The sequence below is a fragment of the Pithys albifrons genome, chromosome 7 (genome assembly GCF_047495875.1).
Source record: "Pithys albifrons albifrons isolate INPA30051 chromosome 7, PitAlb_v1, whole genome shotgun sequence".
Taxonomy (NCBI): Eukaryota; Metazoa; Chordata; class Aves; order Passeriformes; family Thamnophilidae; genus Pithys; species Pithys albifrons.
In genome coordinates, this window is record NC_092464.1 from 9,817,247 (window position 1) to 9,838,240 (window position 20,994).

General features: G+C 39.7%; 1 protein-coding gene across 1 annotated transcript in view; it reads right to left on the bottom strand.

Moving 5' to 3' along the window:
• Positions 1 to 502: 502 nt before the first annotated feature.
• Positions 503 to 20,994, bottom strand: part of PTPRN2 (protein tyrosine phosphatase receptor type N2) — a 652,515-nt gene continuing 632,023 nt past the window's right edge. The window contains exons 22-23 of the mRNA XM_071560012.1: positions 10,470 to 10,543; positions 503 to 5,136 (exon numbers count right to left, since the gene is read on the bottom strand). Coding sequence (XP_071416113.1) covers positions 5,065 to 5,136; positions 10,470 to 10,543 — 146 coding nt within the window. The 3' untranslated portion in view covers positions 503 to 5,064. The remainder of the gene's footprint in view (positions 5,137 to 10,469; positions 10,544 to 20,994) is intronic.

Below are 20,994 nucleotides of genomic sequence, written 5' to 3' on the forward strand. Positions count from 1 at the left end.
CTATGAATCCTGCTACTATAAATCCTTGGCCATTTTGTGATGCTCTGATTCACCAGCCTTCCCTTCCCAAAAATATTTTCCTGCCTTAAATTTTCCTGGAAGTGGGTACCATTTAGTCTGTTTGTTGACTTGTACACATGCAGCATGACAATTTTTTTTACTTGCTGGTTGGTGGTACAAGGAGGATGCCTGTAACTTAGTCATTCTTTTGTCTGCCTCACCTTCTGGCCTGAACAGAGTCTGCCTTGATCAAAACCCTGGAATGTGCAGTATTACAGGCCACACATTCTAAGCCAGAGGTGACTGAAATCTCTTCTCAGAGCAGATTAAATGTGTGTCTCTAAGCTGCCATCAGGGAATTTGTGCCCCTCTCTGTCAGACCCACATTTCCACCTTGGATAGTCAAAATCCAACTCTCCAGCAACATCAGTCAGCACTGCTCCCACCCCCCAAAGAAAAGCAAAGCACCAGCTGTTAATGCTGTATTCACAATACCATAATCCACAGACAATGTGACTTTATTCACAAATATGATTTTTACAGAGGTAGAACAAAATACTTTGTATAATCTTTTTTTTTAACTATATACATATAAAGAATATAATAGAATGACAAGAAAGAAAAGATTGTAAACAAAACAATATTATGCCATCAAATACAGTACAAACAGCATGCATGAACAGCTTCAAATGAAATCTTGCTGGTGTAACTTTATTTTTTTCTCATGTGGTAAATGAAGAGTAGTAAAGAGTCATGCTCTAATTGGATTGAGTATGCCACAGCTCTGCAATTTCGTTTTAATTATTTTTTTTCTTTTACAATAAACCAACAGGATTACTTTCTTTTCACTGTGGTGGGGAATGCTTTTGTAATGCCCAATGTAATCTTAACAGAAAAATATAATAATCAAATCTACAAAGTGTACTCTCATTTAAAAAGCAAAACCATAGAAACTGTACAGTTTTAAAAAGCGAATTATCTCAAATGGTTCTTAAGAGAATTTTCTAAAGAAAGAATAAAATATGCAGAATAAAAATTAGGAGAGCTATTGTTCTGTAACAAAACTAATCAAATACTTGTTTTCTATTCCAATAAACAGCTTTTTTAATTAATGACTATTCTGGAAATTATGAAGTGAGCCAGGTTTTATTAATGTTCCACTTGACTAATAAAGCATGAACTCCTTACAGGTACTATAGCTGTCATTCCCGTGGGGATGGATGGGGATTGGTTCTGCATGCATGCTAGAGACAGGGACATGGTTTAGTCATAGGTGTAGATTTAAAAAAAATGTTTTAAATGTTTAGTAGCTTCTATAAAAATAATCTTGCTTGTTTTGGTGCTGGATTGAGATTTGGATATGTGATTTTCTGCTGAAATTCATTCTTGGCCCTCGCAATTGCTGAGGACTTCCACTGGATATTACTTGGGCTGCACCGGGTCCCACCAATGATGGCCAACAACAGTGATTAAAGCTCACACCTGAAACATGGGAAGCCAACAGCAAACCTCACACTGTTTTCCCTGTGGCTAGGACTGAACCTCAAGGATCTGGGATTTGGGGAATAGTGCTGCTTTGCCCCTCCATCCCTGTAAGTCCAGGCCCATATCATGGGAAGGGCAAAGGCTGGAGAGAGGAACGGTGCTGTTACTCTTGTGAACTATCAATGGTGAACCACCTCTCCAACCCTCATATCTGGACACGCTGTGACTATGTAAGCGTGGGGTCTGGTCAGGTCACTGCCCTGCTTGGGGCAGCAGTTGTGTGTGCTGCCTGTGGGACCAGTGAGGAAGGAAACTGTGAGCAGTGGGGTTAAATCACCCTCCTGCAGCTCACCCCCTTAAATGCCATTTAAAGATTCAACCACAAAAACAGAACCTGTACATTCAATTTGTCTTTATCAAGAACGGGAGGACGGTCAATTTTAAACACATGCTGTTTATGGCCATGTGTCAGGCAACAGCCCAAGCTTCAATTGCAATGAGTTTACTAAAGATTAAGCAGAATATTGAACAGGGAAGGATGGTGGGTCTTATTTGACTCCAAGCCCTCAGGGGATTCTGGTTTTCAGGCAGAAGCGCAACTCAACCTGACAGTGGGTCCCACGTCCGGCACAAGTGACCAGGAGCTGGTCTGAACAACATCCTTTGCCAATTCACAAGGATTAAGTTAACTGCAGTGAAAAGAAATACCTGCCCTGCATGGCAAATCCTCCTCTGTGGCTTCATCCGTGGCTTTGGCATCTTTCTGGGAAATGGATTGTCAAACTCTCCTGGATTGCCCTAGTTTGACTGAAACCTGGGTTTCACTAATCAACCCTGCAGCAGATTCTCCCCCCCAGGAGCACGGCAGTTACTGAGAGGTGTGAACAGTGTGCTATGCACAGACAAAAAACTCTGTGTGATCGTTTACAGTCAACAGAATAAGCCTGGCACCTCTTTGTGGAAGAACTGTACAAAACATGGCTGAAGTAACAGGATTGTCAGTGATGGTCAGTGAGAGATACTCCAACCCTCTGAGTAAGACTGCATCTTTCTGTTGTGTTAACTGGTCTACAAGTATGAATAAAACAAAACATTCCTGCCCCATTAGCCTTGGGGAAGATTAATGCCCTCTAATCTATGCTAAATAAACTCTGAAGCATGAAGAGAAATGTTTAAGTCCCATACTCAGCTGCTTGTGAATTAATAGGGATCACCCTGAAACTGCTATTATGAAATGCAAATATTTGCAAAAGAACAATTAAAAAATATTCCTGAAGTGCAAACGAAAGGCTCGTCAGGCATGTTTGTGGTATGCACAGGGACAGTCAGGAGGCAAACACTAATGAATCCCAGGGCAGAAGTCTGTGCTAAAAACCCATTAGCCCATTGGCAGTAGGTAATGGCACATCATCTCGCACTGGGAAACAATTCTACCAGATAATCAGGGGCCTTGCCCTAATTTTGATTCTTTGGACAGTTTGTTTGCATACAACTACCTGTATTTTCAGAAAGCTGCAGTACATGACTCACAGTAAATCTACTTCAAATACTTGCTGATATGGCTCAGACTGATCTCATCTGCCCTGATCTGCAATTTTGTGTTAGCTAAAGTAATAAAAGAATCCTGTTAAACCTAAATTATCAAATGAAAAAGGCAATTTTCTCATTTATACTCCATTAGTTTTTTTAGTTATTGCTAGGAAAGCTCTAAAATGCTTAGGCCATAAAATAAACATGTGGCTTAATGTACAGTATGTGTACTTAAGAGGATGATGGCATCTGCGGTAACTGCTCTGCATTGCTATAGTAATGGGATGCACAAATTAAGCAACAGCACATATCAAGTAAAGCATACAAAAATGTATGGCAAAAAGTAACAAGCCTTCTGCTTTTTTTTTTTTTAGCAACTCTTTAATTGGTAAAAAGAAGAAATCACCGATATCCACACCTATAACACAAAATTTCAACATGGTTGATTTCGATAGATGCCCATTCCCTCTGTGCCAGCAAAACTCGGTGATACTGTTATAATTTACATTTCACTGATTAGAAGTTTATAAAAGTGTCCCCTTCCCAAATTAAGTTCAATGATATACTTTCCAGTGCTGAAGTTAAATGATTAGCCTAATATGGTTTCAAGCACACAACACTTAAGATTTTGGAAAAAAGCATCCCAGGTTCTCAAGTCACAGCGATGTAGGATAACATATGCAAAAGCATCCAAGTATTCACTTTTGGAAATGAAATTAAGAGCCTAGATCACTTAGGTAACTTCAATAACTTTACTCTCAGGCCCTTCATTCAAACATATCGGTATACTTTCTATCAATAATTTAAATTCCTTCAGAAGAGTGCCACAACTAATCCTGTAAACTCACAGAAGCAAGATCGCATAAACCAAACCATTTACAGCATATTTTAGCATCCCTTTGCAACAGTAGGCATCAAGATTTGAGAACACAAGAATCTCCGAAATTCAACCTGTGTGTTGCTTTACCCCTTCATGCTTAGTTAAAATAGGTATCATTCAGAACAAGGAGCAAGCAGGGTCTCTGCAGAAAGCTGCAATGAACTTCTGGATCAGACAAACTCGATGAGAATTATAAAATGCAGACTGGAGATTTCTCCTTCAACCATGGTTTTACAGAAATATATTTTCCCAGCTAAAAAGGATGGCACAGCAGAGCTTTACAGAGGGAAATGCAAAAATATAGAGAGTCCCATTTTCTTCCTCAGTTATCCCATAAACAATCTCTTTCTATAAGAGCTCCAGACAGTTACCTGATTGCTGACAGGGCCTCTCTCATCACCTGAGATGAGTCTACACTCTCCTTTTCTGTGCTGTCAGTGGCAGGTACATGGTCAGAGCTGCTGTGCTTGTTTTCCCCCAGCTTCCCATTAATGTGACCAACATGACCTCACCAGTTGCAACTACTGTGCAAGACTGTTTTACTTATAGTTCAGATTTTCTTTCTCTCATGGCACAAAGCTGAAAAGTAAACAACAGTTAAGAAAACATTTGCTTGCCAAAGCCTGGCATGAGAAGGTGCAAGCTTTCCTTGCCAGAGCCTGGACCTGTGTTTACTCACACCCTCAGCACTGTTTCATGCTCTGGTTTGGCATTGTATGGGAACAATCACCATCCTCTTCAGACTCTTCCTCTTATTCAGCCTTTAAGAAGTTACAAAACATAACAGAACACTGTTTTCTGAGACTATATTGACTGCACTAATTACCCACAATATTGTATATTTGCTATCAAGAACATGAATGTGTGCTTTCAAAGTGTGACATTCAGGGCTTTGAAGAAGTGAAGAGAATTAGATGGATTGTTCTGTCACTTAATCCGAGGCTTCGATATACTTTAAAAAAATTGTTTAAAACCCCAAAAAACAGAATACACATTTTTAACTGTTGAACTTTACCAGCTAAAGGACTTTGTAAGGACCCTATCACTATGTGGTTACAACAGAAGATACACAGTTAAGGTCAGGTCACGGTTTCCAAGAACATTCACGGGGACTGAGGATGAGGAAATGAGGGACGGATCGTGTGGGAACCTTCAGGAGACTGAGCTGCTCACTGGGGAAGGGCCTTGAGTATTGCATTCACTTCCTCTGCAACCGCTGTCAAGGCAAACTCGAACTGCTCCTGCAGAGAGAACAAGCACAAACTCTGATTAATAAAACAAAACCCTTTCTAAAAGCCTGGTGCACTACTCCACAGCTGAACATCCTCAAGACATTGTTAAAAATATGAATATGCAGGAAGAACTGTACACTGCAATGGAAAAGAACAAAATGTTCTGGGATTATTGATGTCATATAACATGTTTGACAGCATCTTGAAGCCAGAGTCGTTTTAATGGAGAAAAATGTTAGTAGCAGAACATAAGCTATTGGGACACAATGATGTATTGCCATTGCATGGTCAGAATGGTTTGGAGTAGCTGATCACCAGCCATTTCCTTCTGATACAGAGACAGAAGCTCATTAATATAATTGAGATATGAAATAAGTGAGATGCTGCAAAGAAGAGACTTTGGCTTTTCTCAGGACTTTTTCTCATTGAAACAATCTAGAATAATTATCCCCTCATCTTATGTCTATTGCGTAGAACAATATCTGCTTTTTTGCTTACCTGATGTTGAGTTTTTAAGCCTCTCTTTTTAATGACATCTTTTCACATCCACAGATTACTCAATGATGATTAGACAACTCCTATATAAGAAATACTTGGGAGATATTTTCTCTCATTAATTTAATGTAACCACAACACCAAAATCATTAACAAGCTTCTGTGTTGTATTGACAAAGGTTTGAAGGACAGAGCCATGAATGGCTACTTCTAAGTGCAAACCTAAGACAATCCTGAACTGTGTAGTCCTACAGAAGGACAGAGGAGTTTTAAATCCTCAAGGTTAACAGGTGTTGTGTTTCTTAAGCAAGAAATTTTTCTCAGTATTTTAGCTTACTGAACTATCTGACAGGATGATTTGGAGTCTGCGACTTTTCAGTGGACAGTTTACTCAAAATATAGGCAAAGCAAAGAAACCAGGTAAGGACTGTGGAGAAATTTCTCATTTTCTAGAAGTACTCCAGGGGTTTAAGCCAAATGGAATCAAGTGCTGCTGAAGAATCGATTTTGAGAATGGAGGTCTGAGATGCACCCTACAAAACATCCCAAGACTGCTGGGATGCTATATGTGTCTCCCATTAGAAAATTGGTGGTCTGGTACTTCCAGCCCCTCAGTTTGTACTGCCAGGGGCTGTGTAGGATGGCTGCAGAACACAGCCAAGTCCCAAAAAGTGAATACTGGACCAACAGCATTCATTTTCCACTGTGTTTCACTTTCCTGCAGAAACCTGCAGGAAGGATGAAATAACATATTACAGATGTGCAACTCATAGTTCAAAAAGGCAGGTGAATTCTAATTCCTGCAATTGAGTGCCAGCCTTCTCTGCCTTGTCTTACCTCTATGCAGAATCATCTCCCATGTGGAGATGCTTCAGAGAAGCAATGATGGGCACAGTGCCAGAGAAGAACAAAACTCAGAGTAATTTCTCAGTGACACTGACATTCAAGAATTTTGCTTTCTGCTTGATGCTGTCAAAGTGGAATCCATGTACATTTGCTGGACTGCAGCCAATAGTTTTTATTCAGACATCAATTCACCCTAAAGAGTAGGACTCATCCTGAGTAGGCACTGAAAATGGTGTTTATGGTGCCTTTGGCTCCCTGCATGGCTCAAGGTCTCTGCAATTAAACAAAACACTGGGAATGCTGGTGGCCATCCAGGAGCATCAGCTGTATTTTAACCAGAGCACAATGAATGTGTGAGGAGCTGGAGGGCAGCAGGGGCAGAGAGGGTATATTACTGCTCGTGCTGTGCCAGAACCAAACCAGGAGCTTGTACCATCTCAAAAAGCTTCAGAACTTTTGGGCTGATGCATGAGAAATCGATCAGGGAGAGAGAGGTTTGGCAGGAAGTGATGTGAGCCACTGGTCCCCATTGTTGCAGTCCTGTGAGATGAGAGACCTGTGGAGCAACCTGGGAAAGGTAGGAGACCTTCGTGGTGGGGCTGGCAGGAAAGGGACAAAGCAGGTGGTCCTGGAATGCTGGCACTCAGATCTGAGTGGGACAGCTGGCTTCCATCATGATAGTCCTTGGAATGTGCAGAGGATGACAACAGAGGAGGCTGATCTGAACACAACGGGGTTGACATGGTGATGCAGCGAAGCTCCAGAGATGTGCAGAGGCCTCTTTCAAGATGTAAGCATCAGTTTAGAAGGAGAGCAGGTGCCCATGGTAATAAGGCTACCTAAGGTGCTCTTCATCTGAGTATATCACAGTATATCACAGCCAGGAAGACCTTGTAAGATCAAGGACTGTACGACTTTATTATTAGTCCCACTGTTGAGAATAACTTGTATTACTCTAAAATTATTCACTAAGTAAATCTGCACTTTAACCTTGTTGGTCCAAAGATGTGTTCTCCTTACTATGATGCTCTGTCTGGAGAGCACCCGAGCGCTCATGGAGAGGCACCCCTGATGGGAGCACAGGGCACCACCTGAGGCAGAGCGTCTGTCTTGCCCAGGGACTGTGAACTGACTGAGCAACAGAAAATCACTATGGATTTGGGAGACAAGTTCAGTGGAGACTACCAGCTGACTTCAGGTGTGACCTTAGTGACTGAGGCAAAGCAACTTAAAAAGCGTAAGATTTAGAGTCAGAGCTCAAAACTGACTGTGAAAGACTGCAGTGACAGGGACAGTAGAGCAGCCATAGGATGAGTGGGGATGTGGCCTTTCTGGGGTGGTTCTGCTGAGCTCTTCCCCCTCCATCCTTTTGCATAATACACAGAGGCAAAATGCAGAGAGTGCAATTTCCATTGATGTGTATCACCACTCTCCAAAGAAAAGCCTTTACACACCTGCCAAGCTTTTCCATGAGGACAAACACAGAGCAAATTACTGTCAGTAATTTTTAAAGGAGCTCAGTTTGTTTTGTATTGCTACACTGCCATTCAAATATGCTATTTGCATATACAAGATTGTCTGGAGAGGAATTTTAACATCTAGCTTTGCCTAGAAAACTAAGCTGGACAGGCATTCTGTGGTGTCAGCCCACCTATAATGCAGAGGTTACAAAAGTCACCTTGAAAAGCAATAATAATCAATGTTTCCTTAAGTCTAAAAATAAAAATTCCCAGCAAAACAAACTGAGTACATGTAGCATATACAACACAACAAAGAATCCAGCTGATGTTACAGATTGTGAGAGGAAGGATATAGAAGGAGAGGGAAAAAAGAAAATATATATTTTTCCCACTGCAGAGAATACACTTCCTCCTTCATTACTTTTTCCTCTCATGTGGCATATCAATTCTATTTTATGATTCCTCTGCAAAAAAAAAATTCAACAAACCCACAAACCCTCTATTATGCTTCCCAGAAATGCAGAATGTCGTTATGATGATTTCATTACAATTTATTATATACAGTGCATTTGAATTAAAGATCTGTTCCAGAAGACAAAATGCTGCAAACAAATCTTTCCCATGCCTATTGGAAATGTGGAGCGCTGCCTGCTGGAAACACAATAACATTGCTGAAGGAAGTTGGTGTTTATTTTGCCTGGGGATATTCTGTAATTGGCATTTCTAACCTGACTTTTAATCCATCGTTTTAAATTACTCCAAGAGTCTAATATTCCTCATTTGGATTCAGTTGGGAAAGCACAGGGGTTTGTTTAAATCCATCAGAAAAATTCTCTGGGGATCGTGCATTGCTAGCATGTAACCAGATATTTATAATTTGCAAGACATTAGCTTGAATAAGTGATTTGGGTGGTTTTGAGCAAATGACAATGATGGAAGAAGGAGCAAGAGGAGAGATAAGCAATATCCTGAGAAAATTTTTCATCCTGGATGAAAACACAAGGTACATTTCTTTTCTGGAGCTCTTCCAGACAAATGTTTGGAGGGGAAAAACATGTCTTAAGAGACATTTTCATGGAACTCGGGGAACTATTGCTGAGCTGAGTAAGAGAAGTTGTTCGCATAACCTCATTCTTTGGTTCTGGAGCGAGGCTTTTTCTCCTGTTGAAGGCAATAAGCCATAATTTCTCGGCCCTCAAAGGAAACTGGAATGTGTGCACTTGCTACAGAGCTGCTGTATATTTTAGATGCATTTACAGAGTAGTCCAGGACTTGCACCTTCCCTCAGAATAAATATATATGTGAATGGATACTGTGTGCTCTCTGCATTTTTTTCCCATCTGAATAACTAAAGCACAAGAACAATTTGTGCAATTTTATGTCTTACTTACAGGTAAAGATTAGTTAGCTTTGACTGGCTTGTCTATTTTTCATGCACTTACTTAACTGGTAAATAATAATTAACATTCCTCCAGCTGTTATTCAGCACTATTTTTGCTAGTATTAGTGGGAAGATAAAATAATTGGGAAGAGATTCAGGAAAAGTTATGAACCAAAGATTCCTGCAAGACACATTTATTTCACCTTTGCCCCTAAGCAATTTCAGCTCCCTAAACACTGAAGAATTTCCTGTAAGTTCCAGCCTGGCAAAGAGAGTGCTGTCACATTGCCCTTGTTACTCAGTTTGGGACTATAATTATTATTTGATATTTTATAATGTCATAAACAGATTTATTTGGTCCCCATGCCAGGAACAAGTTTCTTTATTGTCATATTTGCAGCTCTTAACTTGTAGCAAATACTGAAAAATATCATTCCATGCATCACTGGAATTGTTAATAATAGAAAGTTTCACTTCTAATTTAAGGGACTACCAACACACCATCAGCTATCTTTAAAAGTTTTACATTGTGGAAAAATGTCAAAACTATTACAACTGACAGGAATTACAGAATAAGGCACTGACTTCATCAGAGGGTACAAATATAGTTACCATGTTACATCCATAAAAGACAAGCTGTTGGTGTAATGCAAGCTCCTCTGTACAAAGACACAAAAAATTACTTAATTTCCTACAAAACTTTATTTCCTTTAACTCAAAACATTTGGGTTTTTTTCAGTAAAAAAATCAAATGCAGAAGTTACAGTCTCTTTAATGAGTAGAAGCTGTAAAAAAATATTAAAAGCACAGTTAAGCACAGATAGTCTAAGAAAATAATCCATAGTTCAGGATAAAAGCAAGAACATTCTTTCAAATGCACATTTTCTTTAGTAGGCTATAGATTGTTGTCTTGACTGCCCTTCATATATGGTAATCAAGATAGATGTTGGAGATGTTACAAGAAAGAACAGTAAACACCAAAGAAAGTAACCTAGATAAATCTTCAGCATAAATAAACCTCCGTTGGTAGGGAGCCAAACAGAGTAATCAGCAAGCGACCTGCATTAAATTAGGTCATACCCTCTCTCTTCTGTCATGAAAACAACTACTGTGAAAGACCTTTAATGTATTTAAAATCCCAGTGGATTTATTGACAGTACCTTTGTCTGGACCATGCCTGGTCTCTGGTCCCTCAAGTGCTCCAGGGTAGCAGCAATATCAATCTCTTTAGCACCTGCAACAAACCACAAATTGGGCTGAGTTCAGAGCACAAGATAATCCATGCTGCATCTGTCAATCTCTTGCTATCAGGTTCCCTTTGGGCTAACAGTCCAATTGAAAATTATTACATCCATCTCTCAGCAGATTTGGCAGGCAGCTGCAATTTTTGTGTTCATATAGAAAAATAAGAGGTTGGGGCTCCTTTTACTAACATTAATTCAAGAGAAGCCAGAGAAAAACAAATTCTTAAAAATGTCTCTGCCCCTAGAGCAGAATATATTTTGCAGAACCTGAGGGTCTGTCATGCCAATGCTACTGAGTGTCCCTTTGTCACTTCTAAGAGTATGCACTGAATTAAAGGCCTGAACCACACAAAGACTTATGTTGTAAAAACAAGGTTTAGATGACTTTTTGTTACTTGCAGTTGAGATCCAGAACACCTATATGTGGCTCTGTGGTTCAGGACCTGCCAGACTATCTTTCAGTGTGATCATTGTTTCTGTGATTGATCTACGGCCTTTTTCTTAGGTTGTACTCCAGGAGGCTGGACACGGCTGCTGTGCAATGACTGGCAGCACCAGGACATAGAAAACAGGCACGGACAACCCAACTGCTGTGGGACTGGCTCTCCTCCTAAGCATGGAGGTGCTTTCTTTTAGGACATGATCTATGGAGATCAAAGCAAGTCCTTGTGCCTTTCTTATAACATGCAAGGCTTAGAGAACTGGAGGGGGCAGGGAGATGCTGATTTTCTCCTCAGCTTCCTCCAGTGTAAGATATTTCAACACCACCCTCCTCAGTTTCCTTAAGTGCCTAATCTGATAATGTTTTTAGAAGGGATTGAGGGGAAATAAGGATATTGGCTCTTCCTATACCAGCTCCAAGAGTAGAAGCCTGGCTGGAAATCCATCGAGCTGAAAATTTCAGCTACAGAATTTGGCTCTCTTGCATCTGTTCCCTTCTGCATCTTGCAAGAACATCTCACAGTGCTAAAGCACTAGGCAGATGGGCAGAGGGTCATCCTAGTCCAAATGTAACTACCCCATCTCCACTCCACTATCCCCTGCTGCCCTGGTAGGCTGTTCATTCTCCTAGTGCAGATGTGGGTTACAGCTTCAGAAACTTAGAAAGGTGCTGACCTCAAGTCTCTCCTGTTTTGTACATTCACTTTCCTCATGAGATGTTTTACCAAGGGCAAGAATTGGCTACAATTCTGAAATCTGCTTTATTTTAAAAGATACTCAGAAGCATACTCTGAAAAAGACTGTGGTCTTTCCATGTGCAATTTGACAACCATTTCCCTTTGCCTGGCCCTCAGAATCTCCTGGCCCAGTCTGTGCCAATTTGAGACTTCCTTCTCAAGGCATTTAAAGATCCCCAACTATTCATAAGGGTTTCAGTGGCCAATGTGTGGGCCCTGCACCTCAAGCATTGCTGCTGAAGTAGCTAAGTTGTACATGTCTAGAAATATACTTGTTTAGTCCCCAGAACTGGATTTTTTAAAATGCTTGTCAATCTTCCTACAACTCTGGCAATTCAAGGGCTTGTCTAACTGTAATTGTGTTCATGTCAATGTAAACATCATGCACCATCTCATTTACCCAAGTCAACTTTACAGCTCAACACTACCTTTTAAAAAATTCAGAAAAGCAACTAATAGTGAATGATTTCATTTGCTTTCCTTGATAAAAGATATAAAAATATGTTTAAAAACATCAGCTCTACAAGAATAATTGACTTGCAATATGTTCTTCATATCAATGGAATTATGTTCTTCAGCTGTATCAGAAATAAAAATTCATTCCGTAAATATAACAGTGACAACTTAGAAATGTTTTCTGACAGACAGTTTTGCTAATTACCACGTATTTTGGCATTGTATGACTTTTGCTCACCCCACCACTGCCCCCACTCCCCAGGCATTTACAGGGATGGACTTTGAAAAAAAAAGTTAAATTTTAAAGTTACCCCATCCCCCCACTTTGCTCCCCCAAATCTTCTCACAATAGAGCAAAGCAGTATATACTTATATATGCTGTAAAATCTGATAACAGTGATGGCAATTATACCTTAAATATGCTGCAGGATTTGCAGTAGCAATTCATCTGGAAAGCATCATTAAAAGTACACTCTTTGCAAACCCTAACACTAGTGTAACAGTAGATCATTTCTGTGTTTACTCTCACACATACGTGTGCAGTTAGGTGGGATTTTCCTGTTTCACCACAGATGTCCATGTAAGCAGAGCTGAGTAAGTACTGCACATGCTTTACAGCCTTACTTGTAGCCTCATTTGATTACCAAGAAATAAAATGTCCCAGTAGAATTTTGGCTCAACGTAAGAGGAAATCTCTCCTTCAGAAATTAAGATATGAGAAAGACTTAAGACACTGTCATCAATGGAAGAGGTTAACCACAGTCCTGAGCTGTCCTCTGAGGTGTGTGCTGCAAGGATGAACCCAGAGATCTTCCCACTGGAGCCAACAGGCTTGAGTGCCATGTGGACTTACTCATGGCTGTGGACACATATGCCCACCAACCAGTGAGGGATGATCTTTATTTGAAAATACTCTAGCCTCAGGACAAAAGGGGAAAAGGTTCATGACAAGACCTAATAACACTCCTCAATGGCCAGACAGTCTTCTGGGCTTACCTTTGAAAGAGTTAATTTGTCCATTTCTGTGACACAGATTGCAGGCAGTTACTTGTGAACTGATGCTTGCTTTTTTATCATCATTAAGGGAATGACATGACTAATAGTATGAATAGCACTTGATTAAAAATCCTGATTTAGCCAAACACTAAAGCATATGCTTGCACTGGAACATAAGAACAGTCCTAGTGGGCTGATGCACTTAATGGGAAGCTTGTTCTGAAAGGTTTTGTCAGGGAAGTCCCTGAAACATCAATTTTTACTGACTAGTGACCCCCATCCCATGGGTTGTGATCAGCAGATTACCCAAAAGCACTTTTGACATCCTTGGCCACAGGTAATTAAAAGGAAAAGGAGAGCAAATTATGATTTTGCCCAAGTCAAGTGTCTTGTTGAGATGCCAGGAGGTTAGAGACAATCCAAAGCAGAGGTCTGGGGTGGTTGGCTATCCCTGTTTTCCCACCTCTGAATGCCCTGGATACCATGGGAATGGGAACTACCTAAGTACTTAGAGGGACTGATCAACAAAACTTAGGGCTGCAAAGACAGGATGCTGTTTTGGAATTAAAATATCTTGGAACAAGAAAGCTCATAGGAAATAAAATCCATGGCAAAGGATAAAGCCAGCATGACTTGTTTTCTCTTTACATGAGTAAACCCCTCTTCCTCCTCTGCATCTACATGTTCTGCATCTATTCCGTTATTGTGGCTAAACCAAATGTGTTTAAATATATATTGTTAGTCCCCTATTAAATCTCATTTTGTGGTGAAGGCTGTTTTTCTATTCAAGGTAGACTGCTGTTGCATTATGTAAATTCTGCTCACTTCCACTGACGGGTGCAATAGTCTGTAGGAAGTTTTCAGGTGACAGAGACAGACAAAGGAAGAGATTTTCAAGGCACAAAGGGAAATCTGAACTCCACCTGCCTTCACAGGTGAGAGGAGCTCAATGTTTAAGTGTAGCATGAGCTTTCAACTCTCTTTGGAATTATTTTGCTGAAATCTGACAAAATTTCAGCACCTTTTTTGACACACTGAGGCTTTCTCTTTAATCTAAGAGTACAGCAGTATGGCATAACATTCTACAGTACCCAACAGCACTTTATTTATACTTTTGAGCCATTTCAGGTGACAAAAAATACAGCATATGCTACATGACATGAGGAGAGAGAGATATTGCATCTAAGGACATTGGGGTCAAGTCATGTTCTTACTGAGGTGTCTGCAAAACATCCACACACTGCTAAGGTATTTTAAATATTACTTATCCGAAAAGCTCACATACCAACTACATTTAATGCAATGGTTTAGAGTAAAAACTGGAAGAATTTGATCCACTGATTCCAAGGATATCCCATGATTAGAAGTGTTTTTCTCAGGCTACTAAATTATGAAATCCACTAATAGATGTAGATGTAAATTTCTTGTCATACAACAAATAATCTAGAGAAAGGGTTAATAATACTAGGCTGGACAGCACTGAAATTTGGAAAAGAGGACACAAAATATGTAAAAAAGGCAATATTTTCTATATTTTCTCCCACCAATACATGTACGTGTGCTTAACAGTGCTACTGATTTCAGAAACTAAAGAGAGGGATAAAAGAAGAACCATTTAAACAATAAAGAACTGCCTTTTCACTTTTTGACTGTATTTTACTCTTCAGGAATAAATCTGGTTTGTGCTTGTGACAGGTTTTTTCACAATGGATTTCATTGCTTGTTTTAAATGATTGTATGAATGTGACTTAGTGTGAGACTGATCTAATACTGTACCAGCAGTATCATGAAAAATGACTTGCAATGTGCTGGTTTTTGCAGTAATTCATTGTGAGCCAGCTACTACCAGCATTCCCCTGCCCTTAGCAGCTCAGTGAGCTGGCTGAGTAAATACCTCTGAAAGCACTTCCACACCAGTGCAAGCCAGATTTTAACTTCAGTAATTAACTATCATCTTCCTAAAGGCTTGGAGCATTCACAGTGAGTGCACAACAACCCACATCAGGAACATTAACTGGATAAACTAAAAGAAAACAAGAGAAGATGCAAGCTGAATGATATTTTGCCCCCAAGGAGAGAAGCGGTTTCTGAAGTTTAGGGTCATATCCATCGCAACCCTCTCTCTCCCCCTGAGCATGAGTGCAGGATGCACGCTAGCACTTAACAGCTGGTGCTCCTGATTAGCAGATCTCAAGGGGTTAAAGTGTTTGCCCTTAGATAGTTGCCTGAGTGGAGTATCCAGATGTCATAAAAACATGGGTAAAAGTTAAGTTGTGTTTTCTCCTGCAATAAATAACGACCTGGCCTAATTCTGCTGCAATGGGCTCCATGAACTGACGGGCAGCTTGCAGTATTCAAAATCACAGTGAATTACCTCACGTTAGTTTTATGGCCTAAACAGGGCCGGGAACCTGGTCTGCAAAGCACAAGACACACAAGAAACACTCTGTGGAGACTCAACCCTACCACATGGTAGCGGTATTGCTGTCACTGTGATGGCACAAGAATATGACAAAGTTTGTTGAGAGGGCTAACACCGCTAAAGGTCTCAGCTGAGAAGGAAAAATTAAGGCATATCATCAAAGAGTGTCTTTCAGATTCAGCATATTACAGAGCTTGTGCAACTGAAAATGTGTTGGGTTGTTGTTTTTTGGGGGGGGGTTGGTTTGTTGGGTTTTTTTCAGTGAGAAGAACAATCAGCATTTGTTATATAAATGCATGAAAATTTTGGCTGAATTAAGGTAATCTTTGAGATTTTTATGTAATAGACTTGAACATACACTGAAAGCAAAGTCAGAAGTCCTATTTTACTAATGAAAACTGCAGTGTGGATTCTGTGAAACTGATAGAATTTTATATTAAAGCTCTGTCTTAAAAGGAATATTTTAGATTCTAGATGCTCTGAATTTTCTGTGTATTTATAAAAATAAAATGATGCTTAAATACTTCATCAAAGCAGTTATTTGTGGGGGGTTTCTTTTCAAATAACCCAAACTGAAAGGTTTTCTTTGTGAATGTTTCACAAATACATTTCACTCATAAATATTAAATTAAAAAGGATTTTTCTAGTTGGGAACAACTTTCAGATCCACCGGCATATATCCTCAGAAAGATATGATTATAACTCTGCAGAATGGCTACAAATTTGTTACTGTGAGTCCTAAAGGATGGCTTGATCATTAGGGGGCTATGTTTAGATAGATTTCAGTTCTCTTCCAGACTGAGACTGACTTCCTGCACCACTCTGGCCAAATCATTAACTTCACCCTATGTTTCACACCATCATTTATAAAATGAACCATTTTTTTCCTACCTAATGAGTTGTTATGAAAGCAAGTCCATTAATGATTACAAGGTACTTGGACACTAGAGAGCTGAGGACCTAGATAGACAGTGTAGTTTTTTTCAATACCCTTTGCACATTTCTCAGCCCTCTTTTTGTTCCCCTTGATCATAAAGTGATCACAAAGTTGAATACACGATGTAGAAGTCATGCTGAGCAGCTGTAAAGGGGGTGTTATTAGCACTTTTACCATTTCTCCTTATGAAAATGATGATGATCTGTCTGGCAATAAGCATTAATCCCAACAGAAAAAAAATGGAGTACTAAGGAGAATACAGAAATGATCTGTCAAGTGCCTTTCTTTTTGTAGCAGTGAGTATTCAGCTGCATTCTAATCAGATACTACCTGGTTAATGCATCTTTTTATATTTATTACATTATACAGATTTTGAATCAGGCCTTGAAGGGCAAAGGGATTTGTTAGGTCAGATTAAAAACTGGCTTGTTAGAATCTTGAAGGAAGAGTCACTAATACAATCCTTTACACTTCTGTTACTAGAAGTTGGAAAAGATCCAATTAATATTTTCAGGATGCTGCTGTTCAGCAGCCTTTAGCCTCAGAACACACACAGCTCAGTACTCGCAGGCAGTCGGGAGCACCATGGAATATTCTCGTGTAATATTGTGAAACAGCAAAGATACACTTGAGAAAGAAACTAAGGGGGGAAATACAGTGCTAGTGAGGACACTGAGCTGTCTCATCACAGTGTGTCTGTATTTAGAAAGAATACAAGTGCTTTTTATGTTTGGGTGAGGACTGCATGACTCATGCCTAAAAGTGATGTGTCATGGTCAAAGCACACTTGTGCACAGCAGATTTATGCTGTCTTTCTTCCCTCCCTGTGTGAAGATTCTTACAAAAAGGTTTTCTTGGGTTTAGCACCGGATTTTCCGTTGCTTTTCTGCATTCTGCTTTGCCACAGGAAGGAGGCAGACAGTGAACTATGGAGACCCAAGGACAGACAGTAACTGGATCCATGTCTGTCAGGCGCCTGATGCACAAACATACCCATCTATACTTCTGTCTGCAATAGTGTATAGGAACAGAAGTGAGCTCTCTGGGGAGTTAGGAGGGTAAACCAGCACTTGTGGACTATTACACTGCCACGGTATGCTGTTTCCAATGTCTAATGTGGCTGGGTGTAGCACAGATATGCCATAGATTTGCAGTGCTCCTAAAGCCCTGGATGCCTCCGGCTTCCCACTGACAACTTCTGAAGGATGGCTTGCATAGCTGCTCCAGCAAGTGTTTGCCCCATTGAGTACTTAATGCTGCAGCAAAACATTTAATCACACCATATGAGGGGCAAACTCAATCTGATTAAAGAGAAAAGGGTCATAACTAGGGGGAGTGTAACACCACTTCTTCACTGACCATTAGTTTTAATGGCAAATCGGTAATATTTACTAACTAGCTTAGTCTCAAAGGCCCAACCTCATCTCATCTACTCCAGCCATCCTTGAAGTTCGAATTGGAGTTAGTCATCTCCTCTCCCAACAGCTAAGAGGGAGAGGGTAAACTCTGATGGCAATTCATTTGCCTGAGAATTATCCTCCAGAGATGTATATCCTTCTCATTGATGGCTGAGGAGATCCAGACAACTAGGTTAGGTGAGAGGCTTAACACGAGCTGTTTTATATGGCTAAAGTTAGCTGGAATGAACCTGGGTCAAAAAGAGCAGTTTCTTTTCTGCACTTTTGGGTTCACAAATACTAGAATCTGCCAAATCTAATGGTGTTTGAAGTCTGTGGTTTGTGTCTGCAGCCTTCATTTCCCTCACCTCCTCATCTGGTAATTTTGAGAGAAATGACAGAAGAAAAGCAACATGGAACCACAAAGGAAAGATTTTCAGTTTCAGTATAGTGTAAAATGTGTCGTGTGAGTGACTGCTGTTTGCATAGTGCTCTGCTGCAAAGAAACAAGCATATTTTGTTCCTTCAACTTGCATTAGATAAGTGCCCATTAAATAAAAACATTTGTAAATATTACAGATAAAATAGGGAGCTGACCACCAGCTAGAAACTATAAAAATGAAAGCAATTTTCATCTGTAGTTATTCAGATGTCTGTTGTTGTAACTACTATTGGCCAGAAGGATCATTTGATGCTTTTCACGGGAAGAGAAAAGCGTCAGCAAAAATCTAGTGAGGGACACAATTTAAAGTTCACAAAAAAGATAAATGTATTCAGGCTGGCATTTTCATAAAAAGCTTATTCTCTCTCTGAAATGAACAAAATCCGTGTGCACGTGTGTATGTAATTAGGGATGGACCCATCACATACCTGAACCAGTGAACTGTCTGTAATTTTCGACAAAATACAGAAGTACTTATACACATCTAACAACAAACTAAATGAAAATTTCACTAGCTTAATTAAAAAAAAAAAGAAAAGCCAAAACAACTTCAACAAAAGAACCTAATGGATAAAGCGTGTGTAAGTGGAGAAGGGAGTACATACAGTAATAAAAGTGAAATAAAATTATTGTGGCAGTCATACACACACAGAGCATACATTACACAATGTGTTATTGTTTACACATTTTATATTAATACTTAAAGACTGCATTTTATAAATGCACAATCGTGATATGGCTTTGTCAGTACACAATCGAAAGGAAGGTGACACTGAAAATGGAACACTCTAAAATTTTAAAAAATGCTTCAGGAAAATAATGCTTCTAAGCTTCACACTGACTGTAACAGTCTTGCAAGGATAGAATTCACTGCTGACATGTCAGCTTTTAAGCTAATATCCTTTGTCAATGCAGAAAAAACATGCAGAAACCACTCACTGTAACTGAATGCAAATAGATGCTAATTTGAGGACCAATCCTTCCTCGCTTCAGCTGCGCATGAGAATTGTCACATCACATTCTGTACCATATAGGCATTGTTCCTTTTTTACACCCAGATTTTCTCCCCCCACCCCAGAAGTTAAAAGTAAAATGAATATGCCTAAATTACTACATGCAAGAAAGGAACTTTATGAGTTATATTTCATATGGGGTAAGATAATCACCTAAGGTCACACTAGAAAATACCAGTGCACTGCCCGTGCAGGCACACATACAAAGTACATTGCAGCAAGAATTGTGAGTGTGCTGCTACTGCTTGCTTGTAGGTGTGCCCTGGGATCAGCTCCCACAGAGTTTTACACCATTTCCTTCATATAGTATCTCTTCTAGAAGCTGTTGGCAAGTTACCTGACAGGCAGTCGATCTCCACGTGCTGAATCAAACACGAACAAAATTTAGACACTTATTGCAAAAATGACATTTCTGAAAACATGCCTCAGTTGGCGTTAAAAAATCTTACGAGTTCCCCCTTTGGAAAATATGAATTTTCTTTTGAGGAGACACAGAAGTAGCTCGCCCACACAAAACTATTAAATTGTAAGAACTACGTTTTACATTACTTTCATTTCACGTTGCATGTAGGTGGCAATGGTTTTGCAAGACAGTGCATGGAGTGACCTGAATAAAAGATGTAACTATTATGGATTCATTCTTTAACAGAGTTTATCCTTAAAAGTGACAAAACTGGTCCAGCCACAGAAGTTGTGGAATAGCTACACTTTAGTTAGGCAATATACACTGTACCTTTTACAGCCAGAATTCTACCTTCCAGTCAATTGAACACTTCTCTGCTGCGTAAGATTAGCTACTGAAAAAGAAACAGTCCTTCACTCTGTATATAAACCTCCTTTTCCAAACATTTGTTCAGCTGCTTCTAAACCAGTAGCACAGTACTTCTATGACCAGCTTTTTCACTTTTCCGTATTATAACCTATCCATTGTGTGATAAAATGCCATCCAAATTCCTTATCTGCTTGTCTCCTCCTTAGTTTCAGTCAATGACCTCTTGTTTTCAAATTAGTCACTATCTCAAGCTGCTTACTGACATCAATACATTTCTTTCAGGGTCTTCTGACACTCTATGGGGACCCCCCTTCGTGCTCTCTTTCCCAAGGAATAGCCCATGTCTGGTCAGTCTTTCTTCACAATTCATTTGCCCCAGACCCTGGATAATTAGTATTGCTTTTTACCATGCTTTTTACCATGCTTTTTTCCTACCCCTAATTCTTTTCCAATAAAGTCCTCAGAACAGCAAATAACTCAAGAAATATGTCTGTTTAAGGGGAATCCCTGACCACCAAACCACACAAAAAAAGAAAAATCCAAAGAAATCTCACCAATAACTTGTTCACTTTTTACTTGAAGTCTGTATATACCATGAAGGAAATGATCTAAAAATGCAGACCATACAGCATACATTAGAAAATATCAATGAACAACCCCTTCCCCACGGTCATTAATTCGTTTCACAACAGAAGGTTGTAGAAGAGGCTACATTTTTATCTTCCTTTTATGAACTATTTATCAATTACTTTTTACAGTCAATAACATGCCAAAAGCTTTAAAATGTTACATGTCAGAATGTATTTTTTAAAGGAAATAAACATTGTT